This window comes from Equus quagga, chromosome 19, assembly GCF_021613505.1.
Source record: "Equus quagga isolate Etosha38 chromosome 19, UCLA_HA_Equagga_1.0, whole genome shotgun sequence".
Taxonomy (NCBI): Eukaryota; Metazoa; Chordata; class Mammalia; order Perissodactyla; family Equidae; genus Equus; species Equus quagga.
The window spans coordinates 8,328,983-8,352,913 of record NC_060285.1 but is presented as its reverse complement, the minus strand read 5'-3'; the positions used below and the strand labels follow the sequence as shown (position 1 = coordinate 8,352,913).

Sequence of the window (23,931 nt, the reverse complement as noted above, 5' to 3'; positions counted from 1 at the left end):
CTCCTGCCTCTCCAGCTGCTTCTAAACTCCCCGAACAAGCACATCCTGCAGGGCCATGTCTAGCTGTGACCGGATCGGAGTGGCCCCTGCCATGGACATGCCTGAGGTCCTCAAGTCCCTGCTGGAGCACTCTCTGCCTTGGCCAGAGAAGAGGACAGGTAGGAATGGAGGTGGCCTGCATTGGCTGGCTGCCCAGGTACCCAAGGGGTGGGGGCAGCCACAGGCACAGTGGCAGGACAGGCATCTCCAAGCTAGGGAGGGTCCCCAGCAGGGATCTGCGCTGGGCCCCTTCCTGGCAGAAGGAAGGCCTGGGGTGCAGAGGAACACTGTGGGGAGTGCCACTGCAACTCATGGGCGGCCCCCTGGGTCTGCTAGCTTTGGGAAGCTATGGCCAGCGTGTGGCCGCTGACAGGTGCTGTGCTCACGTGGGACAAGGACAGGACCAGAGGGCCCCGCTGAGAGAATGCACTGGCTGCTGATTGTGTATTAAGTTCCCTCCCTCTGCATGTTGGGGTGGCAGCGGACTGGCAGAGACTGGAGATTCGGACAGGCAGGAGCCCCACTGTCTGGAGAAGAGACTTTCCTCCATGTGCTGCTTTAGCTCCCGCTCGCTGGAGGGCTGATCCCATGGATGGGATGGAAGCTGTTATGTAACAGGACCACAGGCTCGAAGCCCCGGTTCCTAGGATACCACAGGCAAACACGGGGCCAGGGAGCCGGCGGCGGAGGGCGTGCACCAAGGGGCAGAGCCAGCAGGCAGCACCAGGTGTCTCCCAAGTCCTGCCTGAGAAACCCAAGGCCACAGCTAGCTTTGGGGGTGGCCTGCTCAGGGTACTCCCTCCTGATACATATTTCTCCAAATCTCTTCTGTTCTAAGACTCTAAGACATCAGGGGCTCACACCCAGGTCCTCATTGCTCAAACTCCACAGAGGCCTTTAAAGGAGCCCCGATGGCCTCTGCTCTGGAGTCTGACTTAGGCGCCCTGCTGTCCCCTCAGGGGACCTTTCTCAGGCCTCTCCCTCATCCTGCTGTGCTGGCACCTCATAGATCTTGTCACCAGAGCCCTGGTTGTCCCCACAGGACTTACTTCCACGGGACTCAGCTCTTTCCCAAACTCTGGAGCCTGAGGACCAACACCACAGCCCCCGCCCTCTTTCTCACTCCTCGGGGAGCGGGGCTCAAGGAAGCGAGGAAGCAGGCTCTGCTCATGGAGACTGCTGGAGGGAGGAAGGTGGCTCCCAGAGCTCAGGGGAGGGTCCCTGTGGGCTCTCACGGAGCTCTGGGCCCAGGCCCCTGAGACCACACCCTGTGGTCTTGAATGCGGGGCGGTTGGGCTCCCTCGGGCGGGTACCACAGAAGGAGTCTCTGTGCCCTCCTAGACGCAGGACCCCCGCTGCTCTCCAGGAGAAGCCCATCTTCCCAGGGAAACCCTCACCTCAGCCTGGCAGATGGGCCACAGCTGACTTTGTCTTGCCATCTCTGAACAGCCCATCTGGGTGGGTGAAGCTGGAAGTCCTTCCAAAAACTAAAGGTAGCAGGTTTGCTTCTTGGTCCAGGCACCCAGGAGGGCAGGTAGGGTGTCCCAGGATGGCGCAGTGCATGCACAGGAAGTGACAAGGCTGCCGGCGACTCTGCAGGGCCAGCTCCCCGGCTGGGCAGGGAAGGGTTCTCGGAGGCGACTCAGGGCGCTGCTCTTCAGACAAGGATAGCAAGGTCTTTGAAGTGTGGCAGCAGCTGCTGGTTGCTGGCTCCCAGCTGGTCCACAGAGCCCTGTGACAGCTGGAAAGTCCCTGTCCCTCACTGTGGATGGGCAAAGTTGGGGCCCAGCACAGAGGGGACTTGCCCAAGGTCTCAGCAGAGCTTTGCCAAGGGCTGGCAAGCTCTGAGCATTAGTTGGTCTGGTAGGGCTGGTTGGCCCAAGAGGCGGAGACCGAAGTCTGGAGCCACTTCCTATCACTTCTCCATGTGGTGCCTCCCTGAGGGTCAGAAGCATGAGACCCCGTGGGACCTGACAGATGCCAATGGGTAGATAAAATGAGAGGAGGAGGGCTAAAGAGCCAAAGGGGCCAGTGTACTCCACAAAGACCTCTCTCATGTTACTGCCCCCAACCCACCATCCCCACTTTCCAAAGCTCCCAGACCAACCAAATCTGTTATAAAAATGAAAGCATCTGCCTGAAAAGCAATAGACTTCGGTGAAAGGAAAGTGCACGCACCACACGAACTAGGATTTCCAGAAGTCACGTAGCAAGTACTTTAAAAGTTCTTATGGAGGCAGCTTCTCTCCTCATGTCCCAGCACTGGGGCTTCAGGGCTCAACGGGAGGACCCAGCTGCCTGGAAACAGGCCTTCCCTCAGGATCGCCCGCCCTTTGCTTTGGTGTGAAAGGGGGCAGGTTTCTCCGTGGGGGACTAAAACCCGTTTACGAACTGCCCACTTTCTACAGCCTGGTGACTGTGCTTCCGCACACATTTAGGTCACATGCAGAGCACATCCTGGGTCCAGCATGAGGGAATCTCAGAGGGAAGCCGTGCAGAGTGTGAGAAATTCCAGGTGTGCGCTCACGAGCCTCTGCTCTCCCTACAGCCTCTCACTCCATTTTCCAGTTCAAAGATACTCCCTGCGTCCTGCCCTTGGGGCTCCTCCCTGTCCTGCTGCCCGGGCCTCCCCCCACAGCCTGCACAGACTCCCCTGCCTTCCTGTCCCCGGCTAAGCAGACTTTCTCTAGCAGAGCTGACCAGGTTCAAGCCTCTCTCGGCTTCAGGTTAAAACGGCCACCCTGCGCCCCCTCACTCTGGGCCACCAGTTCGACCAGCTTTCCTGAAGGCAAAAAAAGCCATGTCCAGCAAAAGGCTGGGCCTGTACCCAAGGCCCTGACTCAGTGTCCCCTCTGTCTCTGGGTCCTGATCCCTAAGGACTACTCTCCCTGTTTCTACTCCTGCCCTTTCTCCCGAGGATCTTCTTCCAGAGGCAATTCTGTTCCAGACTGCTCACTCTCTCTTACCTTCTTCTCCAGCATCTGTAAAGACCCTGCTTCTCTAAACTATACTGTTGGCTCTTTACACCCCACCCCTCCCTCACTCCATGGGGTCTCGGCTGTGCTCAGGGGCCAGTCCTCCATCTTCCTGCCAGCTGTGGTCACTCAGGCCTCCTTTTCAGGGAGCTGTGTAGCATGACAACACACCCAGAGGTTGAACAAGACCTTCGCTTTGAGCTGGGCAGGTGGGGTCCCAGCCCCGGGAGCTCCTAACTACAATTACTTGTAGGTCACCCCGCAGGGGATCCTTGACATGCCCTTCTCTCTCCATCCCCAATCTGTAAACAGGGGAAAAAGAATACCTGCTCCAGGGCTTGTTGCCAGGATTAAATGTTATCCCATGTGAAAGTGTTTGCAAACTGTGAGGTGCCACGCTGTTTTCTCTGTGAAAGGCAAAGAGCAGCTGGGCCTGGCCTTAGGCTTCTTCCATCGACATTACATTTGCAATCTGACCTCATTCCCTTCTTTCCACTCCCCTTCCCCTGGATACCCTCCTTGAAAGAACTGGATGTTGCAAGTTTGTGCAAGCACATGCAGGGCTGTGTGCTTCCTTGGAAATGCGCGAGGCTCCTGGGGGCATGGTGCCATCAGCCCTGCACCAAACCGGACAGCCCAGCTGGGCTGGCCTGAGAAAGGGCTGAATGATAACAGGCTGGATCTCAGTGGGACTTGCTGGGGCAGAGGCAGGGGGGCAGAGGCCTGAGGATCCCCCTCTTGCAGGATTGGGGTAAACAGGCGAAGACGGGCGGACTCAGTGCAGCCTGGGCTGTCCTGAGCTTGGTTGCCTCCACTCCCAGCCTGGGGGCCCAGAGCAAAACTGAGAAATCGAAGTTTGCTTCTAGGGAAGTGGAAGGGAAGGGGCCTTCTATGTGCTGGGCGCCTTAGCTCCTCTACTCCTCACTAGCACCTTCTAAACGGTGGGAAAATGCACGCAGAGACTGGCTACCCTCCAGGCCAGGATGTGGGCCGCCTCTCTTTTTCACTTCCACCTTAAGGCTCACAGCCTCTTTCTCCACCTGTCCCCCGGCACCCATCAGAGAAATGAGAAATTCACTCTCACCGAGTGCCAGAAACCGACAGCAGTGTCCAGGAGTGTCCCTTCCAGATGGCTGTGCATCATTCTGGGCCTGACCCAAGGCCAGGCTGCTGAGGGAATGAACCCTGATTCTCACAGCACTGTCTCTTGAATGAGTGCTGGGAATGGCGCTAAGTGCTGTTACATCACCATCTCTGAAATGGCGTTGTGAGGGGGGTATGATTATGCATTCTACAGATGAGGAGACTGATGCTCGGAGATAGGAAGGCCATGCAGTTGTCCAGGGGTTTCAACCCAGCTCTGCCCGCTTCCAGGCTCGTCTCTACCCACAGGATTCCCCGAGGTCTCTGAAACTGTATCACAGGGCAGTACCACCTCAGTCCTCCAACCATGCATCATGGGCTTACTGAGTGCTTGCTACAAATGTGGTGCAGGGTGCAGGGACAGACACTGCCTCGGGCCTGGCATTTGCATGCCAGTAGGGAGAGACAGACAGCCAGCAATCAGGAGGGCAGGGCCAGCCTCTCCAAGGGGGTGACATTTGAACCGTGGCCTAGAGAGTGAGGAAGAGCCAGCTACACAAAGAACTTTCAGGCTGAGGAAACAGCACCTGCAAAGGTGTTTTCCTGGGGCAAGAAAGACACGTGTGTCTGAGGAACAAAAAGCCACTATGGCTGCAGAAGGTGAGCAAGGCGGAGAGAAGCAAGAGGTGAGGATGGAGCACCCTGAAAGGGGGAGAGCCTGCGGGGCCTTGAAGGCCATAAAGAAGAGTGAGGCTGTTGTCTCGCCACCTACAATGCCTCGCTCACCTCCACTACTCTTGGAGAAGTGGCAGGTGAGGAGGAATGAGGTATTCCTAGAACAACCCCAGACAGAATGACAGTAAGAGTTCATCTGAGCACTTGCGAGGCACCAAGGACTGTTCTCAGGAGTGTGCCTGCATTGACTCCTTACTTCTCTGGCACAGAGAAGTTAAGTAACTTGCCCAAGGTCACACAGGAAGTATTCCAAGAAGGAATCAGACCCAAAGGGTCTGGTTCCAGAGCCCACACCCTACCATTGCTTCCACTGGAGAACCCCCGGCTGTCGGGCAGTGGCTGCTGAGACATGGCAGAGGCTGGAGGTGAGGGCTTCTCTCTGGAAATGGCACTCTTGGGGCAGCTCTCCACCTGTAACCCAAACCCTGGGAGTGGACAAAATGCAAGCCAAACAGAAAACTAATACTCCTGAGACTGTTGAAGAGATGGGCAAGAGTGAGTGAGCAGCCTCCACCCACTACTGCCCCCCAGAGCAAACCGAGACCAAGGCACAAACCCCCGCCCAGAACTCTGCAGCCGCAGGCATGTGGGCTCCAAGGAGGCAGTCGTTGGCAGGCTCGTGCTGGGGGACTTGCCAGAAGGATGGCTCATGTTTGTTATTCCAGGTTCGATTGTGAATCAAACACAATGACTGTTATTTAATGTTTATAACCTTCCAAATGTATATGACTTAGCTCTGAAAGGGTTTGTTAACTCTCCTACCAGCACCAACAACAAAACGAGCCAACAAATATTTACTGAGTTACTACCCTAAACAGGGCTTTGTGCTCTCCTGCATTTGGTACTGGCAAAGCACACGGATAACTGGGCTTCGTTAGAGCTCACTGGAAGCCTTCTCAGTGCCCTGCTCTTACACACACAGGCTCATGTCACATTTTTTGGCAAGTCAGAAGACAGAGTGGTACCGTCCTGCTAGATGCTGAATATATAACCAAAGAGATCATCTTGGGGTATCTCCCAAGGGCTCCCATGCTAGAGTTTCTGAACTTCACGTTTAAATGATAATACTCCAAATCGGTATAATGGCTTAAGGAAAGGCTCTTGTTCTGCATGCGCTCAGTTGAATTAAGTTTTTAACTTGAGTTGGTTAGCAGGCTTCTTGGAACACTAAAGAGTAGAATTTAAAGCCAGTCCAGGTCTGGAAAATGGACCTTTCACATCCCATCTCTGCAGTAGCTTGGACTCTAGAACCTACCCTCAACCCTACTGCCTCGTCCCCACACCCAAAATAATTCTACTCCTGACCCAACACAACCTGAATGAAGGGGAAAGGTGGAAGCCGACCCACCCCATGCCTCACACAGCTCAGGCCGGCACCTGACATTGCTCCCCACACAGAATCCTCAGAACCGCTCTGTGAGGTAAGCGTATTGTTGACAAAAATAATCCACAACCAATCTATAAATGAAAAATTTGGGTGAGTTTATTCTGAGCCAAAATGTGAGGACCATGGTCCAGGGCCTTTCTTCCCGAAGGAAGAAAGGGCACCAAAGAAGTGAGGTGTACAGAGTGGTTATATACCCCCAAAGAGGATGTTTCACATAGGATTGAAATGTCCTTTTACAATAGTCACGAGACTGCTCTGTGGGCACAGCGACTGATGGACACAGCAGGTATTAGGTCTGCTGTCTGGGTGGACACAGCAGGGGGGCAGGTCTGTTGTCACAGGTGAGCACAGCAATCAGTTCCTAGCCTAGGGAGAGACGCTTTTCCTTAAAGAAATGCCAATGTTGGGGGAAGTTGCACCTTTATCTTAAGGGCCTTTGTTCTTGTCTTTGGGATATAGCAAACGTGTAAGCAGATATACAATGCATGCTCAAGGGCCATGTCAGGCCCTTTTGGAATAAACAAAGTCAGGCCAAATTAGGTTTACACCAAACGGCTTCCTCATAGACTCCAATATATCCTATTGCTTCCCATTTCTATTTGTCAATATCATCTCTATTTCCAAGAGAAAAGTAACTGAGGCTTAGGCAGAAGTCACTTGCCCAAGGCCACGTGGCTGGTCAGCGGCTGAGGAGACATTCCACCCAGGCCTGCCTCCCAAGCCCACAAAGTCACCGCTGCCCCAGGACCACGCTTCCCTCAAGAAGCCACTGCAGTGAAACCCTATTACTGTAGAACACTAAGGTACCACTTCATAGCTTTAAAGCCTTAACCACATAATAACATGTTCTTTTTATGGAATTATTTCTTTGTAGAGCTCACAAACACTATGGAAATTAGCTAATTACTTCTTGCAACCTTCATTCCTCCACTAAAAGAAGGGGCAAGGCCGCACCATTATTCCCACTTTACTGATGGGAGATGGAGTTAGAGGTGGGCTGCTACAGCTCTTCTCAGGTCAGCTGGAGAATGAAGATGAGAACATATTGGCTCTTGCCTCCAGGATGGCACTGTTGAATGCTGCCAGTCAGCAATGTAGCTCACCTCCCAGCTTGCAAGTAAGCACGAGAGAGAACATGTTTGTAAGGTTTCTGCAGTGTTTGTGACACACCATTTACCCTGCGGTTATCCAGGGAAAAAACCCTCCCTGGGGAGTGTCAGTACATGAACAGAGAACCAAATCAAAACTAAGTTTTGATGTGGCCGGTTAGCTCAGTTGGTTAGAGCGTGGTGCAAGACTAAGTTTTGAAGCCCGAACCTGCCTGCCTGTTAGGTCAGTTGCTCCAGGCTGGGTGATGAGTGGAGAAGGCATTATCCTTTTTGGATAACTGTAGCTTAAAAAAGAAACCTAAATCTTTACCCTTTCTTACTACGTCCTGCCTTTGTCGTAAACAAATGTTAGAACATTCCACCGCTATGTTATCATAAATCCTCCTCTAATAAGTTGAAAATTCCCCCCCCTTTTGATAACATCACATTAGCCATGAAAATATACACTTAATTCTTAATCTAGCAAGTCTCTCCATGGCCAAACTAGTCATTTGTTAAAAAGCTTCATATATTGTTTTAATCAATTTCCTTGGAATGTCCTTTGAAATTTGTTTCTAGAAACCTCTAGGTCAATTTCTCCTAAAGATATCTTAGTTTAGCCACATACAGAATCCCCAATAACAACTCTGCAACACAAAGATTTCCTGTATACAATTGAGTATTTCCACTAAATTGAGTGAAATGGGCACTGTTTTAGCCTCCTGGATAACGGATACACCAAGCAGTGGATTTGTACCTATCAGTTTTAGTAAAATTATAAAAAACTACCATTTGTTGCAGGCTTGCAATTGCGCATTTGACATGCATTGGCTTATGGAAACCCCACAAGGCAGATCCTGCCCTCCCTCCATTTGACAGAAAGGAACGGAGGCCTGGAGAGGGGAAGCAATTGGCTGGAGGTATTAGAGTCAGAAAGCGACTGAAGTGTAATGAGTGTGGCAGTAAGAATTTGAGTTTTGGCATCAGGCTCCATCACCCTTCCCCAACCACCTCCCAAAGTCCCCTCAAACCTCTTGCTTTCCAGGCTCGCTCAGGGGCAGAACTTCTTTTTCCCTCTCAACTCCCAGCAAAATTCTGATTGCATCAGCTTGACAACTTTCAGCTAAGCTGGGTGTTGCCGACATGCACCCATCCCATGAGCCAAGAACTGCATTCTACCATTGCCCCAGCCCCATACTGAGCCACTGGCAGAACACAGGACAAACAAGCTGAAGTCCCCGCCCTCTAGGAGGTTGGGCAGGGAGAGTCTAGTATTGTTCGGGCTCAAAGCAGAGCAGGATTTGTGCTGTAAAAAGGTACAAAGGTCTGGGCGCTGTTTAGGAGCAGCTTCCTATAACGTCTCCACCGTTGTGTATCCCCTCACGTTTTACGTTTTCACATGTTTCCTGAGCAACTCCTAGGGAATATTTAGATTTTAAGAAAGGAAGTCGTTCTCCCACACAATGTGTAATCACTACCATGTATAAAGGAGTTTTGGGATTTTTTCTCCCCTAGGAAAAGGAAAGGAAGGCCTTAGGAACAAAATTTCAGAGCTCTTTAGGACTTTAGAGATTAACTAGCTCAACTCTTTATTTTACGGTTGAGAAAACAGGCTCAAGGGAAGCAACTGGACTTTCCCAAGGTCACAAGCCAGTAAGCGGGAGGACAGAAACGTGTCCCCTACCCTGACTCAGGGCTGAGCCCTTTCTCCCCACCCCCGGGCCTCGACAAAGCGCCCTCCACGCTAGCCTTTAGCGAGCCGCCACGCCCACACCAGAAACCCGGGATCAGTGGGGAACACTACACCCCCTTAGGCGGAGGCCAACCTCATTCCGGGCATCCCTACTGGCCAGGCAGTCGCCGGCCGCGGCCCTGCCCTCAGCCAACCTCAGGGTCGCGGGGAAGGAAGGGTGCGGGCTGGGCTCTGCGTCCCCGTCCCACGACCCTGCGCAGAGTCCCCGGAACAAGCAGGCCCGCCCCTCGCACTCCCCGCCTCCCCTCGCGCTCCCCGCCGCAGCCCGGCACGTGCTGCGCCTCGTGCACCGCCCCGGGCCCCGCCCCCGCCCTCCATTGGCTGTTCCGCGCCTTCCTCCTCTTCCCCCGCCCCACGCGACTGGACTCGGCTGCGGCTCCACGTGACCCGCGGGGGGACGGCCGCGCGGCCCGAGCGGGCTCACTGATAGGCTCCCCCGGTCGGCCTGGCCGCGCCCAGCCCCGCCTCCCTGCAGCGTCGCGTCCGGAAGGTGGCGAGGTTGGGATGAGAGGGAAAGGAGAGCGGTTACGGTGGTCTGGCAGGAGGGCGGGTGCTATGAAGAGGGAAGCGAAGGCGAAACCACCGGTAGAGGGGAAGGGGCCGCCGCCGAGGAGGGCCTATGACACAGACTCCAGCAGGCGCCAATCAGGTGACGCAGGGGCGGGCGGGCGGGGCCTGCGGCGTTGCTTCTCACTTGGCCCCGCACGTGTCTCGCTCAACCCGGCGGCCTAACCAATCACGGCCCGGAGGGCTGCGCCGGCCCCTCTCACAGGATGGGCCAATCCAAGGCCGCGATCCAGGGACGCTGGCCTGGCTCTATGAATAATTAATATGCCAGAGCCGGTCTGCAGGCGGGGTAGGGATGGAGGGAGGCGGGGGTGCCGCTGGGCGCCTGCGCAGTAGCTGCCCGTGTCGGCAGCTGCGGCGGGTCGCACGGCTCCGGCCCATCTCAGGGGCCGGGCGGGGGAGGCGAGGCGCGCGAGCAGAGCGCGGGGCACGATGTCCGACGCGGGCGGCGGAAAGAAGCCGCCTGTGGAGCCGCAGGCGGGGCCAGGCCCGGGGCCGGGGCGCGCAGCTGGGGAGAGGGGCCTGCCGGGCTCCTTCCCTCTGGTCCTGAAGAAGCTGATGGAGAACCCCCCACGCGAGGCGCGCCTCGGTGAGGGGAGGGGGGGGGGGGGCGCGCGCGCGCCCGGGGGGGGGGTTGAGGCAAGGGGGGGGCCGTGGGGGGGGGGGGCCGGGGTCGGAGGTCAGGGTGAAGCGGTGCAGCCGAGGGGGATGGGGCCAGGGATGACGAGGGCCCTGGAGGGCGAGGCAAGGGGGTTGGGAAGAGAAGGTCGGAGGCGAGTTGAGAGAGGTTGGGGCAGATGGGGGTTGGCAGGGAGGGTCAGGAGGAGAGGGTGGGGTGGGGGTCGCAGTGAGGAGGCTCATTGGGCAGCCACGAGCGCGCGCGCTATGCGTAGGGCTTACTGTTGAAGCTGATGGGGGTCGCAGCAGCCACTTAAATGACGCTCCAGGGCGCGTTCTCAGGCCGCTTGCATCAGACCATTTGGGATGCTTGTTTAAAATGCCGCTTCCTGGGCCCCGCCCTTCACCCACCGAATCTGCGGCTCCTGGAACAGGAATCTGCATTTTAAGGAGCACCTACCCCGCCTTGCCTCCGTGATTCCAAAGTCCACTAAAGTTTGAGGTGCGCTGATACACTATAGTGAATTGTCTTTGTATCTGGCCTTCCCCCCCCTTAGGAGGAGGACTTGTCTTCATCCCTGCGTGTGATATCCCCAGCTACTAGGGACTCACTGGAGATTTTCTGGAAGTGTGTCTCAGGGCTGCTGCTGACGTGGGGGAGGGGTGTCAGGAGAAGAGATGCGAGGAGCCTTCTGAGGGGGTTCGGGAGGCAGGTAGAGGGATGAGGGTCAGAATGAGGCCAGTAAGGCCCTTCACCTGGTTGTTTGGGGCTGAACCTAGGCTTTGGGGCCACAGAGGCAGGGCTGGGCTTTATCTTGTTTCCTAGGCCACAAAGGTCCCTGGGGCCTATGTGGAAAGCAGATTTGGCCTTGTTTTTTTGGCCTGGGAACATGAGGTTCAGGGAGCAGCAGGAGTGCCACCTATTGTGAGGTTTTAAGTGCACTGAAGTGTGCTTTCCATCCGAGACCCTTGAATTTCCAAGAACCGTCAGTGTAGTTCAGGGATTTGGGAAGGAATAGGCCTTCTGTGAATTACCTGTCTTGGAGAATTAATTTCCTTTTTAAAAATGCCATTTCTCTTCCTTTCCTGGGTGTGTTCTCATCCCTATGGCTGTCACTGTTGGGTTATAAATAGCTTCAGTACATCAGGTGAGGCCAGGCTCTCTCCTCCTGCTTCAGGATCTCATGTGCACAAACCCTTTTGTTTGTTTTTAAGGAGATGCTTTGTTCCAAATCTGGGATCTGAGACAGGCTGCCAGGACAGGTGTACACATCTGTCGGGTTCCTGTTCAAGATTACCAAATAATAACCATCCCTAAGAATAATCCTACCTTACATTTGCAAAATACTCACAGAGCACTTTGACAGAATCTTATTTTATTTAGTCTCCACAGCAGTCCTATAGGGTGTTATCCCCACTTCCCAGATGAAAAAAGCTGAGGATGCTTCCTGAAGGTCCCATAGCTAGGCCTCACAAGTCTCGGTCTGGGGCTCTTCACCGGCAACCACTGATGTTAATCCCCATGACCTGAGTGACAGGCCTAGTCCTTTATCATCTCTTGGAATTAAAACTCTGTCTTGTAAAAACACTGATTAAAAATATCCTCAATTGCTTAGGCCAGGCAAAACCTGGACCTTATTGTTACTTATCCTTCAGTGTAGGTGTTTTTCTGTGTCCTCCCTTCTCCTCCCTCATTTGCTCCCCATGCCCCTGCCCAACATGGATCACAGTTGTTTCTGAACAGAATGTAGAGTCAAGATCTTAGGGGAGGAGAACAGGCAGGCCATCTGGCCCACCCAGCCCACCAAAGCTTGGCTTTCTTACTTCCCATTTGGTTTTAAACCAAAGCCTGGTACAGAAAGCAGTTGCAGGAATTCACGTTAATTTGTGTTAGAAGCCATGACCAAATTCTATTTGTCAAAACCATGTTCTTAACTCACTGGGTGTGTCCTTTTTATTGGACCAATGGGCTGCTTTTTGACTGTCTGTGGTCTGGGAGTCCATGCATGACTGGTTTATTTCCAACATAATCATATCTGATTTCTCTTTTTCATTTCAGAATCCAGAGTTCAAACTTGTCTCCCTCAATTTGAAAACCCATTATGAACTTGTCATGATTTTGTCTCCCACTTCCCTGGTTAGCGTCCCTGTCACTTTGATTTCTTTCCAGCCTTGTCGCATTTCTCTCTTGTCTTTTTTTCTTAATTTGCTTTTTCTTGTATATCCACATGCATAACTTTTGACTGAGACAATTAAGTGGGATCTAGTCCCCCAGTAATTGATTAATTTTGCTTTGGATGGGAGCAACCTTTCTTCTACAGCTCCACCCGTCTGCTTCTTCCCAGAATCCCTGCCTTCAATATTCTGTGCTTATTCAGGGATAGAGGTCTCTTGAAATGGTTGCTCTGAAAAAAGTCCTGAAAAGACAGCTCCAGGCCCTGTCTATCTAATACACTGAAAGGGAGTCTGTTGGCAAACCCAATGTTCTTCATTCAGTATCCACCTTGTCCTGTGGCCCACTGTCTGCCTGCTCCTGTATTGGCCCTGGAGATCTAGAAATGAATCAGACACCGTCCCTGCCCTCAACAAGCTCACAGTAATAATGAATGTCTGCCGTGTGCCAGCAGCTCTGCAAGACTTTCAAATGCTGTGTCTAGTCTTCATCAAAGAGGCAGCTTTATCCTTATTTACAGTGGAGGAGACTGAGCGTGGGAGAGGTTATAACATAGCTAAAGTCACACATCACAGCAAGTGGGTGGCAGAGCTGATATTCAAGCCCTAGGTTGGGTTGCTGTGGAAAGCATAGCTGGGGGCCAGCCCGGTGGCATAGTGGTTAAGTTCGCATGCTCCACTTTGGCCAGGAGTTCGCTGGTTCGGCTCTTGGGTGCAGACCTAGCACCACTCGTCAGGCCACGCTGTGGTGGCATCCCACATAAACTAGAGAAAGACTGGCACAGATGTTAGCTCAGTGACAATCTTCCTCAAGCAAAAAGAGGAAGATTGGCAACAGATGTTAGCTCAGGGCCGGTCTTCCTCACACACACAAAAAAAGGGCATAACTGGAGGGGACAGGACAGGAGAACATAAAACTTCTTGGCCTGAGGAATCAGCCTTTCCTAAGATATCGCTAAGACACCAGGAAGGGTCAGAAACTCCATTTCCTCCTTGTAGCCTCCCTCCTGCAGTTGCTAACGCCACAGCCCATTCTCAATTAACCCTGGGACCACTCAGGCCTCAGAGCTTGACGCTAGCATTCTGGGAAGCCCAGGCATGGGCAAGGGCGTGCTGCCATCTCTACAGGAGGCCAGTGGCCTGGTTCAAGCACCAGGTTATAACAAGAACAGAGTTGGCTCTTGAAATGCATAGGATGGATCAGGACTCTGAGAGAGGTGGGTCAGCCCTGTGAGGCTCACTGCTCACCTCTTGGGATTGAGTTACCCTCTTGTGTGGTGTCTTATCGCAGATTTTGTGTGTGCAGATAAGGAAAAGGGGAAGGAAAAACTGGAGGAAGACGAGGCCGCAGCAGCCAGCACCATGGCCGTCTCAGCCTCCCTCATGCCGCCCATCTGGGACAAGACCATCCCCTATGACGGCGAGTCTTTCCACCTGGAGTACATGGACCTGGACGAGTTCCTGCTGGAGAATGGCATCCCCGCCGGCCCCACCCACCTGGCCCAGAACCTGCTGTTGCCTGTGGCCGAGCTGGAAGGGAAGGAGTCAGCCAGCTCTTCCACAGCGTCCCCACCATCCTCCTCTGCCGCCGTCTTTCAGCCCTCTGAAACTGTGTCCAGCACAGGTTGGTGACAGGCCTTTGGGCAGGGCCACCTGTCCCATCCAGGGAAGTCCACTTCCCACTGAGGGCTGCTTGTGTCCACACACACCCGGTGAGCCCCTTCTCTCAGGGGAGGTCCTGGTAGGCCTGCAGTGTGGAGAAATCCTCTGCTCCCCACCCTTCAGCACAGTCCCCTGAAGCTGGAGATAAAAATAGCAGTCACATCGGTGGCAGTCGCAGCCTTTCTGTTGGTTGGTGTGCCGCAGATGGTCAGGAAAGTGGAGTGAGCCCTTCCGGTCTGAGGCTCACAGGATGGAAATCCCATTCTCATTTCCTCAGTGCTGCTCTTTACCCCTGCATGCACTTTGCCACAGATTGTTGGGAAGCTCAGGCAAGCACAGTAATAATAACAGCTCACATTTATTTAGCACTTACTCTGTGCCAGGCATTAGCATGTAATCTTCACAAGAATCCTAGGAGGTTGATACTATAATCCTGGTTTTGTAGGTGAGGAACCTGAGCAGTAATTTGCCCAAGGTCACACAGCTGGTAGGTAGCGGCAGCAGCATCCAAACTCAGGATGTCTGACTCCGTACCCAGGTACTGCTTAGGCCCTGGCACGAAGAAGGCATTCTCACTGCCAGGACAAACATCCTCTCTAGGATTCCTCCTTCATCTTGTCCTCTTTCTGTTTTACCTCTGGGGGTTGGTTGGTTAGTTGGTTTTCATGCCCCTTGGACATGAGCCCACCAGAGGAGGCATAGTTCCTGTTTCAAGGGGCTCTGCAAAGCTTTCTGCAGGCTCAGTTAGAGGCATACAGGCTGATGCCTCCTGGAAGGAGCCCAGAAGCTAGTGTGGAACCCAGGGAACCAGCATCCAAGGAATTCTCATGCTCTATTTATTTTGATTTATTTATTTTACTTTTTATCATGGAAAAATTTTCAAATAACAAAAGTAAGAGACTACTATAGTGAACCTCCATGTAACCATCACTCAGCTTCCATAATTCTTAACTCATAAGCAATCTTTTCTTTTTTTTTTAAAGATTTTATTTTTCCTTTTTCTCTCCAAAGCCCCCCCCAGTACATAGTTGTGTATTTTTAGTTGTGGGTCCTTCTAGTTGTGGCATGTGGGATCCCGCCTCAGCATGGCCTGATGAGCAGTGCCATGTCTGTGCCCAGGATTCGAACCGGCGAAACCCTGGGCCACCGAAGTGAAGCACGTGAACTTAACCACTCAGCCACACGGCCGGCCCCCAGTCTTGTTCTTTATAATCTCTTCATTCCTCTCACCTGATTATTTTCAATCAAATCCTAGATATTATATCAATTCATCCATAAATATTTCAATGTGTATGTAAAATATAAGGATTCTTTTTAAAAACATAAAAATACCAGTTTTACATCTGAAATTGACAATAAATCCATCAACATTCAAGTTCCCAAAAAGTTGTCTGTTTTACAAGTTTGAATCAGGATCCGAAGAAGATCCCCACATTTCATTTAGTTAAGTTCTTAAATCTCTTGTAATCTATAGAGTCCCCTCCTCTTTTTTTCCTCTGCAATTTATTTGTTGAAGAAACTGAATTATTTGTCTTGTAGAGTGTTGCCCATGCTAGATTTTTGACTATATCTCTAATGCTGTTTGACTTGTTCCTCAGCCCCTCACTTTTTTCCTATAAACTGGTCATATCTAAAGGCTTCAGCTGATTCCAGCCAAATTCTTGTTTGCAGGCAACTCATTTTTGCGCTGGTCAGGTTATCCTAGAAGCTTGTTCCATGTGTGGGTAGGGGACACAGCTGGAAATGAGCCCCCGTCTTGTCCCTTAGGCTACCTAGGTGGCATTCACGTTTGATTTTGTTTTAAGTGAACCTTAATGAAGAATGACATACAGAAGTGCCCATAAGTATACAGCTCGAAGAATCTTCACAAAGTGAATCCACCCATGTAACTACCACCCAAATCAGGATTTAGAACACTAGTAGTATCCCAGAAGTGCCTCGTGACCTCGCTTGTTGATTACTCCCCCGAGGTATTCGCTGTCCTTATTTCCATCACCAAAGATTCATTTTGCTTATAATTGAGTATTTTATAAATGGAACTGTATGTTATGTTCTCTTTTTTGTTTTTAACTATTTTGAGTTAATTGCATTTATACTCTCACTTTCATAGCTTCCTATAGCCAGCTTTATAGCACACATATGTGGGCATCAGAATCTCTTTACACTAACAAAATAGATTTATAGAACATACTTACAGAACACTGCAACAGAGAAGAAAAAACACAATGCAGGTGGAGTAAGATTTATAATGAAGAATTGTGTACGTGGTAGAAATGAAAGTAGAACTCTCCCTCTTAATTTTTCAGTTCCTCCTGTACAAAACACATAAGTAGTCTGTATTCTTTTGTGTCTAGCCTCTTTCCTCAGCTCTGTTTGTGAGAATCCTCCACATCATTGCCTACTGCAGGGGTTTGCTCATTTTCATTGCTGAGTGATGTTCCATCGTGTGACACACCACAGTTTATCCGTTCCATGGCTGACAGACGTGTGAAGCATTTCTAGTTTGGAGTTATGCATAGCACTGCCATGAACATTTGTGTGTATGTCTTTTGGTAACTATACATGTGCATTTCTTTGGGCATTTACTGAGGAGTAGAGTGGCTGGGTCATCGGACATGCGTACATTCAGCTTTGTAGATACTGCCAAACAGTGTACAGAGTGGTTGGAGCCGTTTACACTCCCGCCAGCAGGGTATGGGAGTTCTAGTTGTTGGCTTTGGTACCTTGGCTGTTTGTTTTGCAGGTGAAGAGTTTGGCAGCCTCTGTATTCCTTCAGTTACCACATTGATCCCTGGTCATTCACTCCTCTGACACTCAGCCCTCTTTGTAATTAACTCCCTCTAATGGGATATACAGTGAGTTTATGTCCATGATCCGGTTAAAACGTAAGTCTGATCCTGTCACACATCTGCTCAGAACCTTCCAGTGGCTTCTCCCATCTCATCAAAATCAGTGGCATAAAATTTGGATAAATTTTTGTTGGGGTTGGGGGAGGGACTGTCTTGTGCATTATAGGATACTTAGCAGCATCATTGGCTTCTAAATGCCAGTAGAACACACCCCACCCTGTCCTTACATGGCCAAATGTCCCCTGCAGGACAAAATCTTTCCCTACTGAGAGCCGCTGCTTTATTGGGATGAAAGGCCCTATATTTTCTGTTCTGGACCTGGCCTGTTACTCTTCCCCCTCCTTCATTCACTCCAGCTGCACTGGCCTCCTTTCCTCTTCTTTCAACATACCACTGCTTGCCTGTGCACATACTGGCACCCTTCATGTCCACTCTTTCTGAAATGTGCTGCTCCCAAATATCCACATGGCATCTAACACTTTTTTGGATATTTTTAATTTATCTTAGGTAATGTCAAGAATAACATTCTATGAAGGCAGGGATTTTACTTGTTTTGTTCACTGCTTGGTCTTTGCCAGGACAGTAGCTGCCAGAGTATAGCAGGTGCTTAATAGATACCTACTGACTATTTAGTGTACTCTTACCAGTAGCATTGAACAAGTAGGCCAAAGGCATAGATTTTTTTATATAACTTATCTCTAATAATGCACAATCTTTGAATTCTGAAAGTGTCTTTAATCCAATGTCCACTATAAAGTGGCAGCCAGGTAGAGCAGAGATGAATCAGCCAGACCCAGACTCAAATTTTAGTTCAGGTACTTGCCCTCTGTGTCCCTGGGAAAACTATGTCGTCTCTCTGAGCCTTAGTTTCCTCATCTGTAAAATAAGGTTAACGCCCATCTCCTTCTCAGAGTCGTCGTAAGGCTAATGAGCACAGTGACTGATATGTCTCGAGAGATTCAAAAATGGAAGCCGTTTCATTATTCAGTCTGTGTCCCTAACCCATCATAGTTCAAGGAGAGATTCAGCTGTTTCTCATTACTTGAGAACTTGAAACCACAGGAAGTTAAGGGGGTATAATGATTTAATGTTCTACTTAACATTTCTAGGGGGAAAAACAATCTGGAAATCCTGTCTCTTTTGAGGGCCCCTGTTTCCTTTTGAGCATTTTGTTCCTGAAGGGAAGAACTCTTTCCACGTTTGTGGTGTTGAATCGAATCACGTGTGCCAGTCTGGCCTGGGGGCTGGTGCTGTTCTGTTTTTCCTTCCCTCCGAGTGGCAGTGGCTTGTGCAACCATGAGATTCAAGCTGGTATCTGGGTGTGTGACATGTCTTCGCTGTCCAGTGGGCTGCTTTTGGACCACCTGTCTCTGTGTCTTTCAGAATCCTCCCTGAAGAAGGAGCGGGAGACGCCCAGTCCCATCGACCCCAACTGCGTGGAGGTGGATGTGAACTTCAATCCTGACCCTGCCGACCTGGTCCTCTCCAGCGTGCCGGGTGGGGAGCTCTTCAACCCTCGGAAGCACAAGTTTGCAGAGGAGGACCTGAAGCCCCAGCCCATGATCAAAAAGGCCAAGAAGGTCTTTGTCCCCGATGAGCAAAAGGTAACCTGGTATCTGTTATAAGTGAATGTACAGCATTGATTCAAGAGCCAGGGGTGTGTGCTTCCCCACGTTTGGGTTTATCTGGAGGACCGTTCCTCCTTGTGGACACCCTTTAGAAGGGTATGAGTTCAGAGCATAGAGCCGTATCCTGCAGCAACTGGTAGAAAGAAAGGGAGGCAGGTGGCGTTTGGCCCCAGCGTGACTCCCTGTAGTTTCTCTTTCATTACCACCACCAGCTGTGTTGATGTTCCCACCTTCCTGGCTTTAGCCCAGCCTTAGGGCGAGGGCTCACCAGGCCACCGGAACTTGAACAGCTTGAACAGGCCCTCACTTTGAAGGACAAAAGATAGTTATATGTTGTTATCCCCAGGGCTGAGCAAGCAGCCAAATAGCTTCCTTTTTTGGGGGGGGGAAGAGAAGCAAAGGTGTTCTCTCTCTCTTTTTTCTTTCTTTTTTTTTGTGAGGAAGATTGGCCCTGAGCTAACATCTGTGCCAGTCTTCCTCTATTTTCTGTGGGATACTGCCATAGCGTGGCTTGACAAGCGGTGCTAGGACCGCACCAGAGATCCAAACCTGTGAACCCCAGGCCACCAAAGCAGAGTGCACAAACTTAACCATTATGCCACTGGGCCTGGCCCCCTCCCTTTTTTTTTTTTTAATTCCTGAGGAAGATGGTCCCTGAGCTAACGTCTGTTGCCAATCTTCCTCTTTTTTTGCTTGAGAAGATTGTCCCTGACCTAACATCTGTGCCAGTCTTCCTCCATTTTGTATGTGGTTAGCTGCCATAGCATGGCTGACAAGTGGTGTAGGTCTGCTCCCAGGATCTGAATTCGCAAACCTGGGCCACCAAAGCAGAGCCTGCCAAAGTTAACCACTACACCACGTGGCCGGTCCTCACAAGCAGCTTTCAAGCTGATGGTTTTGTGGGAACAGGGGGAAGGGGTGGGAGAGGAGGATTTTGCAGTTTTTCCATCCTCTCCTGTGAAAAACTCACGGGAAGGACTTTTCACCTAAGCTTTGGAGTCAGGCAGACCTGGATTCAAACCCCGCTTTGCCACCTAGACCTGGCTGGGCCTCAAGTTCCTCATCTGTAAAATGGGAATAACATAGCTGCCTCTCAGAAGGTTTCTGGGGTTTTAATCATGATGATGAAAATGGGAAACATTTATGTGGTCCTTCTTGGAGGCCAGGCACTGTTATAGAACCCTGTACATCCTGACTCATTTACTCCTCCAACGATTCTACTATGTAGTTAGTGTTATTATCCCCCTTGTAAAGGTGAGGGACCTGAGACACTGAGAGGTTAAGGAACTCACACGGTTTCACTGCTAATAGGTGGCAGAGCTGAGATTTGAACTCAGGACCCTGGACCCAGGGGGCAGGCCCTTAGCCACAACCAGAATGCCTAAATGAGGCAAGGGTCTAGGCGGTGCTTCACAGTGGAGCGGCGTAGAGCAGGCCGCCAGTACGTGGAGTTCCCTTCCCTCCACCACATAGCTCCCGAAGGACTTTGTGTCCCATCCCGCCTCCCTGGGGAGAGGGTAGGGCCCCTTGGTGTCCTTGGCACATGCAGCTCCTCCCTGGGGTCCCAGCTTCCACTCTGGCTGCACCAGACGAGTTATGAGAGGAATCTGGGATATGGAGTGCTGGCAAATGGGGAGAGATTGGGTCCCCTGGTGGGGAAAGACGGGAGATCCATAGAGGACGCTTCCTCCCCACAGGACGAAAAGTACTGGACAAGACGCAAGAAGAACAATGTGGCAGCCAAACGGTCCCGAGATGCCCGGCGCCTGAAGGAGAACCAGATCACCATCAGGGCGGCCTTCCTGGAGAAGGAGAACACGGCCCTGCGGACGGAGGTAGCCGAGCTACGCAAGGAGGTGGGCAAGTGCAAGACCATCGTGTCCAAGTATGAGACCAAGTACGGGCCCTTGTAACCCGTGTCCCCGCCCGGGTGGCGCTGCCTGCACCTCAGACCTCTGCCTGGGGGCTCCCCGAAACCCTACACGAGTGGAGACTTAGGACTCGTCACGGGCGAATGGCGGCGCACCTGCTCCAGGAGCGTTCACGTTTCAGCTTCATTATCACATGGCCAGCGCACGTGGCGACTTCCCTGGGGGCCAGCCTCCTCACTGGCGGGGCCACAGAATCTCTGTAGACGGGTGAATCAGCCTTAGTTTCTATTCTTGGATGTCCCAGTTGAAGCGGAAGGGGACCTCTGGAGGACAGACCTCCTTTCATGGGGCGCTCAGGCTGCCCTGACCCCCTCATCTCCAGCCTGGGCCATGGAGGCCTGTCTCCGCAGAGCGAGTCGTGATCATTGTCACCCTTACGTCTTCTCAGGGAGCAGGGCGCATTTCCAGGCGGGGTGTCTGTCGTCCACCTCACCCTCCCCAGAAAGTCTTTGAGAGAAACACTTGTTCCCATCTTCCTCAGAGGTGGAGAGACACAGCAGCTCCTCTGTAGTGTCTGCGCGGGTGCCAGGCCACAAGAGCCGGGTCTCTGCAAAGCCTGGGATGGGTTGGGTCTGGGGCCTGAGGCACAAGTGCACCGTTCTTAGCTCCCACACCCCTTTTCTCTTGTGGCTGAGCCTGGACGCTCTCTGTGCTTCGTCTGCTGTGGAGGAGAGACCCCCAGGGTGGCCAGTCTCTGAGCCCTGCTCACAGTACAGAGGGAGACCTTTTCCATCTCCTCTTCTCCAGGTCACCCCTGGGGGCCACCTGAATATTGTTTGTCCCATTAGACTAGGCCTCTGGGCCTGCTGTTTCTTTTCACCCAGTGACCAATTTCAGATCTTGGATTTAAAAGGAAGACCCCCCCTCGTCAGGGAAGCTTAACTTCCCAGAGCCGAGACGCACCTTCCGCCTGGTGTTTAGAAACCTGGCCTCCACCGCCACCTCCACTGTGGACGGAGGGCTGGGGCGTGCTTCTTGGGAGACTCCTGTTTTTTCTTGCTCTGCTCTCCTGTGTGGGCCAGACGAAGAGTCCACTTTCCCTGAAAGCAGAAGAGGGCTTCCCAGTTCTGGCTTCAGGATCCCTCCTCCACGTGAGCTGGCTGGAGGGCGTCAGCCGGGCAGGACACCTGGTTTGGGGTCGCCAGGGTTGCAGCACAACTTTGTGGAATAGCAGGCTCTTGGGATATTTGTACAGGCTAGAGTCCCCTCAGTCTGGGTCCCAGGGGCCGTGGGCCACTCATAAAGCCTGTCCGGGGTGTGGCGTGGAGGGGTCCTTGCGGCTGTGGCCTCACTGCTCACAGCTGCTGCTTTGTCTTGTGTCCGGTTGGGCTCGTCCTTTTGCTCTGCCCGGAAGATTAATTGAGGAAATCTGTGGAAGCTTCTGCTCATTGTGGTCAGCTGGGGCACCTGGAGATGGGTATATTTATTTGCTCAGGGCGGGCAGCCTGTGGTAAAGAGGGGTCAGAGGTGATGGGCGCACTTTGTCATGCTTACCACTGGCTTTATTTAAAGTGTGGCTCCACGTCCCAGGCCCCGACCCCTAAAGACTTTTCGTTACAGATGTTAAGACCAGGGGCAGCCACCCACTGGCCGTGGACCGCCCCCGGGGGATGCCACGGCCCTCCAGGACCTGCACACCTGCCTCTCCGGGGGCCTCGACAAGGGTCCCTGAGGCCAAGGGAGGTCACCGCCTCCCTCCAGGCCCCTGACTTTTACTTTGTGGTTCTATAAAAATCATGTTCACACTTTTCACTCTAGTGTAATCACAACAGGGCAGTTGCATCCGGCATGTCAGTGTCCTGCCCCGGGCAGCTTGCCCGCCCGGGCGCTCTCCCTCTGGTCTGGCTACCCACCAAGAGGGCAGTTCTCATTTTGTTATTGGTAGAAGAGCATCTGACTTAAAAGCTCTTCATTTTCTTTGGCCAGAAAATGTATGGTTTGTGTTTCTTCAGTTTGTTTTTTCTTAAAGGGTGGACATTTAATCTCTGGATGGCGTCCATGTTGTGACCCCAGCGGGTGGGACGATGGCCTGATGTCTCTCCTCTTTGTCCCACCTTCTGCCTGTTCAGTGCCCTCCCCTTCCTCCCCGCGGGCACTGGGTGTCTGGTTCCTTCCCAAAGTGCTTACTTGGAAAGAACGTGGCTGCTGGCCTCTTTTAGAAGAGCCCCTTTGAGTCAGGAGCCTGACAGGGACAGGAAGGACATGTCCGTGGAGGTTGACATTTTGGGGAAAAGGAGTGCTCAGGTAAGCGTGTCTCCTCCCAGACCTAAGAATTGAGTCCTTGCAGAAGGAGAGGATTGCTGCCTGCTCAGTTTCCGTCGCAGAATTGGGAGTCTTCTTGACTTCCTCCTGGACCCCCTCCATCTTGGGGCTGAGCCAAAGACTGAGGCTCCTGTGCTCAGGTTTTTGACGTCCTCTACAAAGCAGCGGAGGCTGGAGAAGCCAGTGTAAACGGCTTTCCCTGGGTTCGCAGTGGCAGAGAAGCACCATCCCTTCCTAAGCGCCCTGTCCAGCTTCGTAGCCTCGTTGCAACCTCAGAACAGACAAATCATGAATGAGCTAGAATGTTGCGGGAATATACGTATAATAAACGTATATCTAGATATAGGAATAGATTTACAGAGGGAGAGCTTTCACGATGGCCAGCAGCCTTGTGGAGGACCTGGGTAACTCTTACTCTTGGCCAAAGGAAAGGCTTTGCCTGTCTGAGTCCTGAGGTTGGGGACGGCACTTAGCAGCGAACCTCGACTCTGGTAAGCATTACCCTGCTGAGGGGGGCTGCTGTGGCCCTGGGCGGGCAGCTCCTGCAGTCCTCCAGCCTGAGGCAGGGTGGCAGGTGAGGGAGCCAGCAGAGGAGGGCCCCTTTGTACTGGGCAGCTCTCCATCCAGGGCCCTGGGAGCTCTGTTCCGCATAATACAAAGGGCTGAGAGCCCCTGGTTTTCATGGCAAAGCCCCACCCCAGAGCTCCTTCAACATCTGTTAATTAAGTGCAATAAATTTTTCTAGAAAATGGCAAAGATGACTTCCAGGTGGATATTGCTATCTTACGATGTTGGGGATGCCAGAACACCACTTGGTTTTATTTTTCTAAGTGCATGTGATGTGATGGAGTGTGTGGGGCTCTGCCTCCTCCCCTGGGAGCTGGCATTCCAGCAGGCCCCTCTCTCCTTTACCTTTGTTGGAGGAAGGAGGCCAAGAGAACATCCCTTCTTCCCAGCTGGAGAGGGAGAAGCAGACCATAGCCCATTGGCCTTATGTGCGTGTGTGCGTGCGAGTGTGTCACTGCTGGTGGGCCGGAGTGATGTGGTGGGAGGGAAGCCGGGAATGTATCCTTTTCAAAACAAAATTAAATATTTTGAGATGAGAATTGTGGGACTGTTTTCTCTGTCCTCCTCCCTGCTTCCCAGTTTCCTCTGTCTGAGTGTTGGCCTGGGAGCCTGAGG

At 52.2% G+C, this 23,931-nt stretch overlaps 1 protein-coding gene across 7 annotated transcripts; it reads left to right on the top strand.

Moving 5' to 3' along the window:
* TEF (TEF transcription factor, PAR bZIP family member) lies at positions 1-23,855 on the top strand. Of its 7 annotated transcripts, none has more exons than XM_046646153.1 (4): positions 1-158; positions 13,724-14,041; positions 18,312-18,532; positions 20,254-23,855. In XM_046646153.1, the coding sequence occupies exons 1-4, from the start codon at positions 56-58 to the stop codon at positions 20,467-20,469; spliced, it is 858 nt and encodes a 285-aa protein (XP_046502109.1). In that variant the 5' UTR covers positions 1-55; the 3' UTR covers positions 20,470-23,855. The 7 variants fall into 7 exon arrangements, with proteins under 7 accessions (XP_046502109.1, XP_046502108.1, XP_046502105.1 ...); XM_046646152.1 differs by having other exon boundaries at positions 13,709-14,041; XM_046646149.1 differs by lacking the exon at positions 1-158 and adding an exon at positions 9,546-9,709 and having other exon boundaries at positions 13,709-14,041.
* The last annotated feature ends 76 nt before the right edge of the window (positions 23,856-23,931 follow it).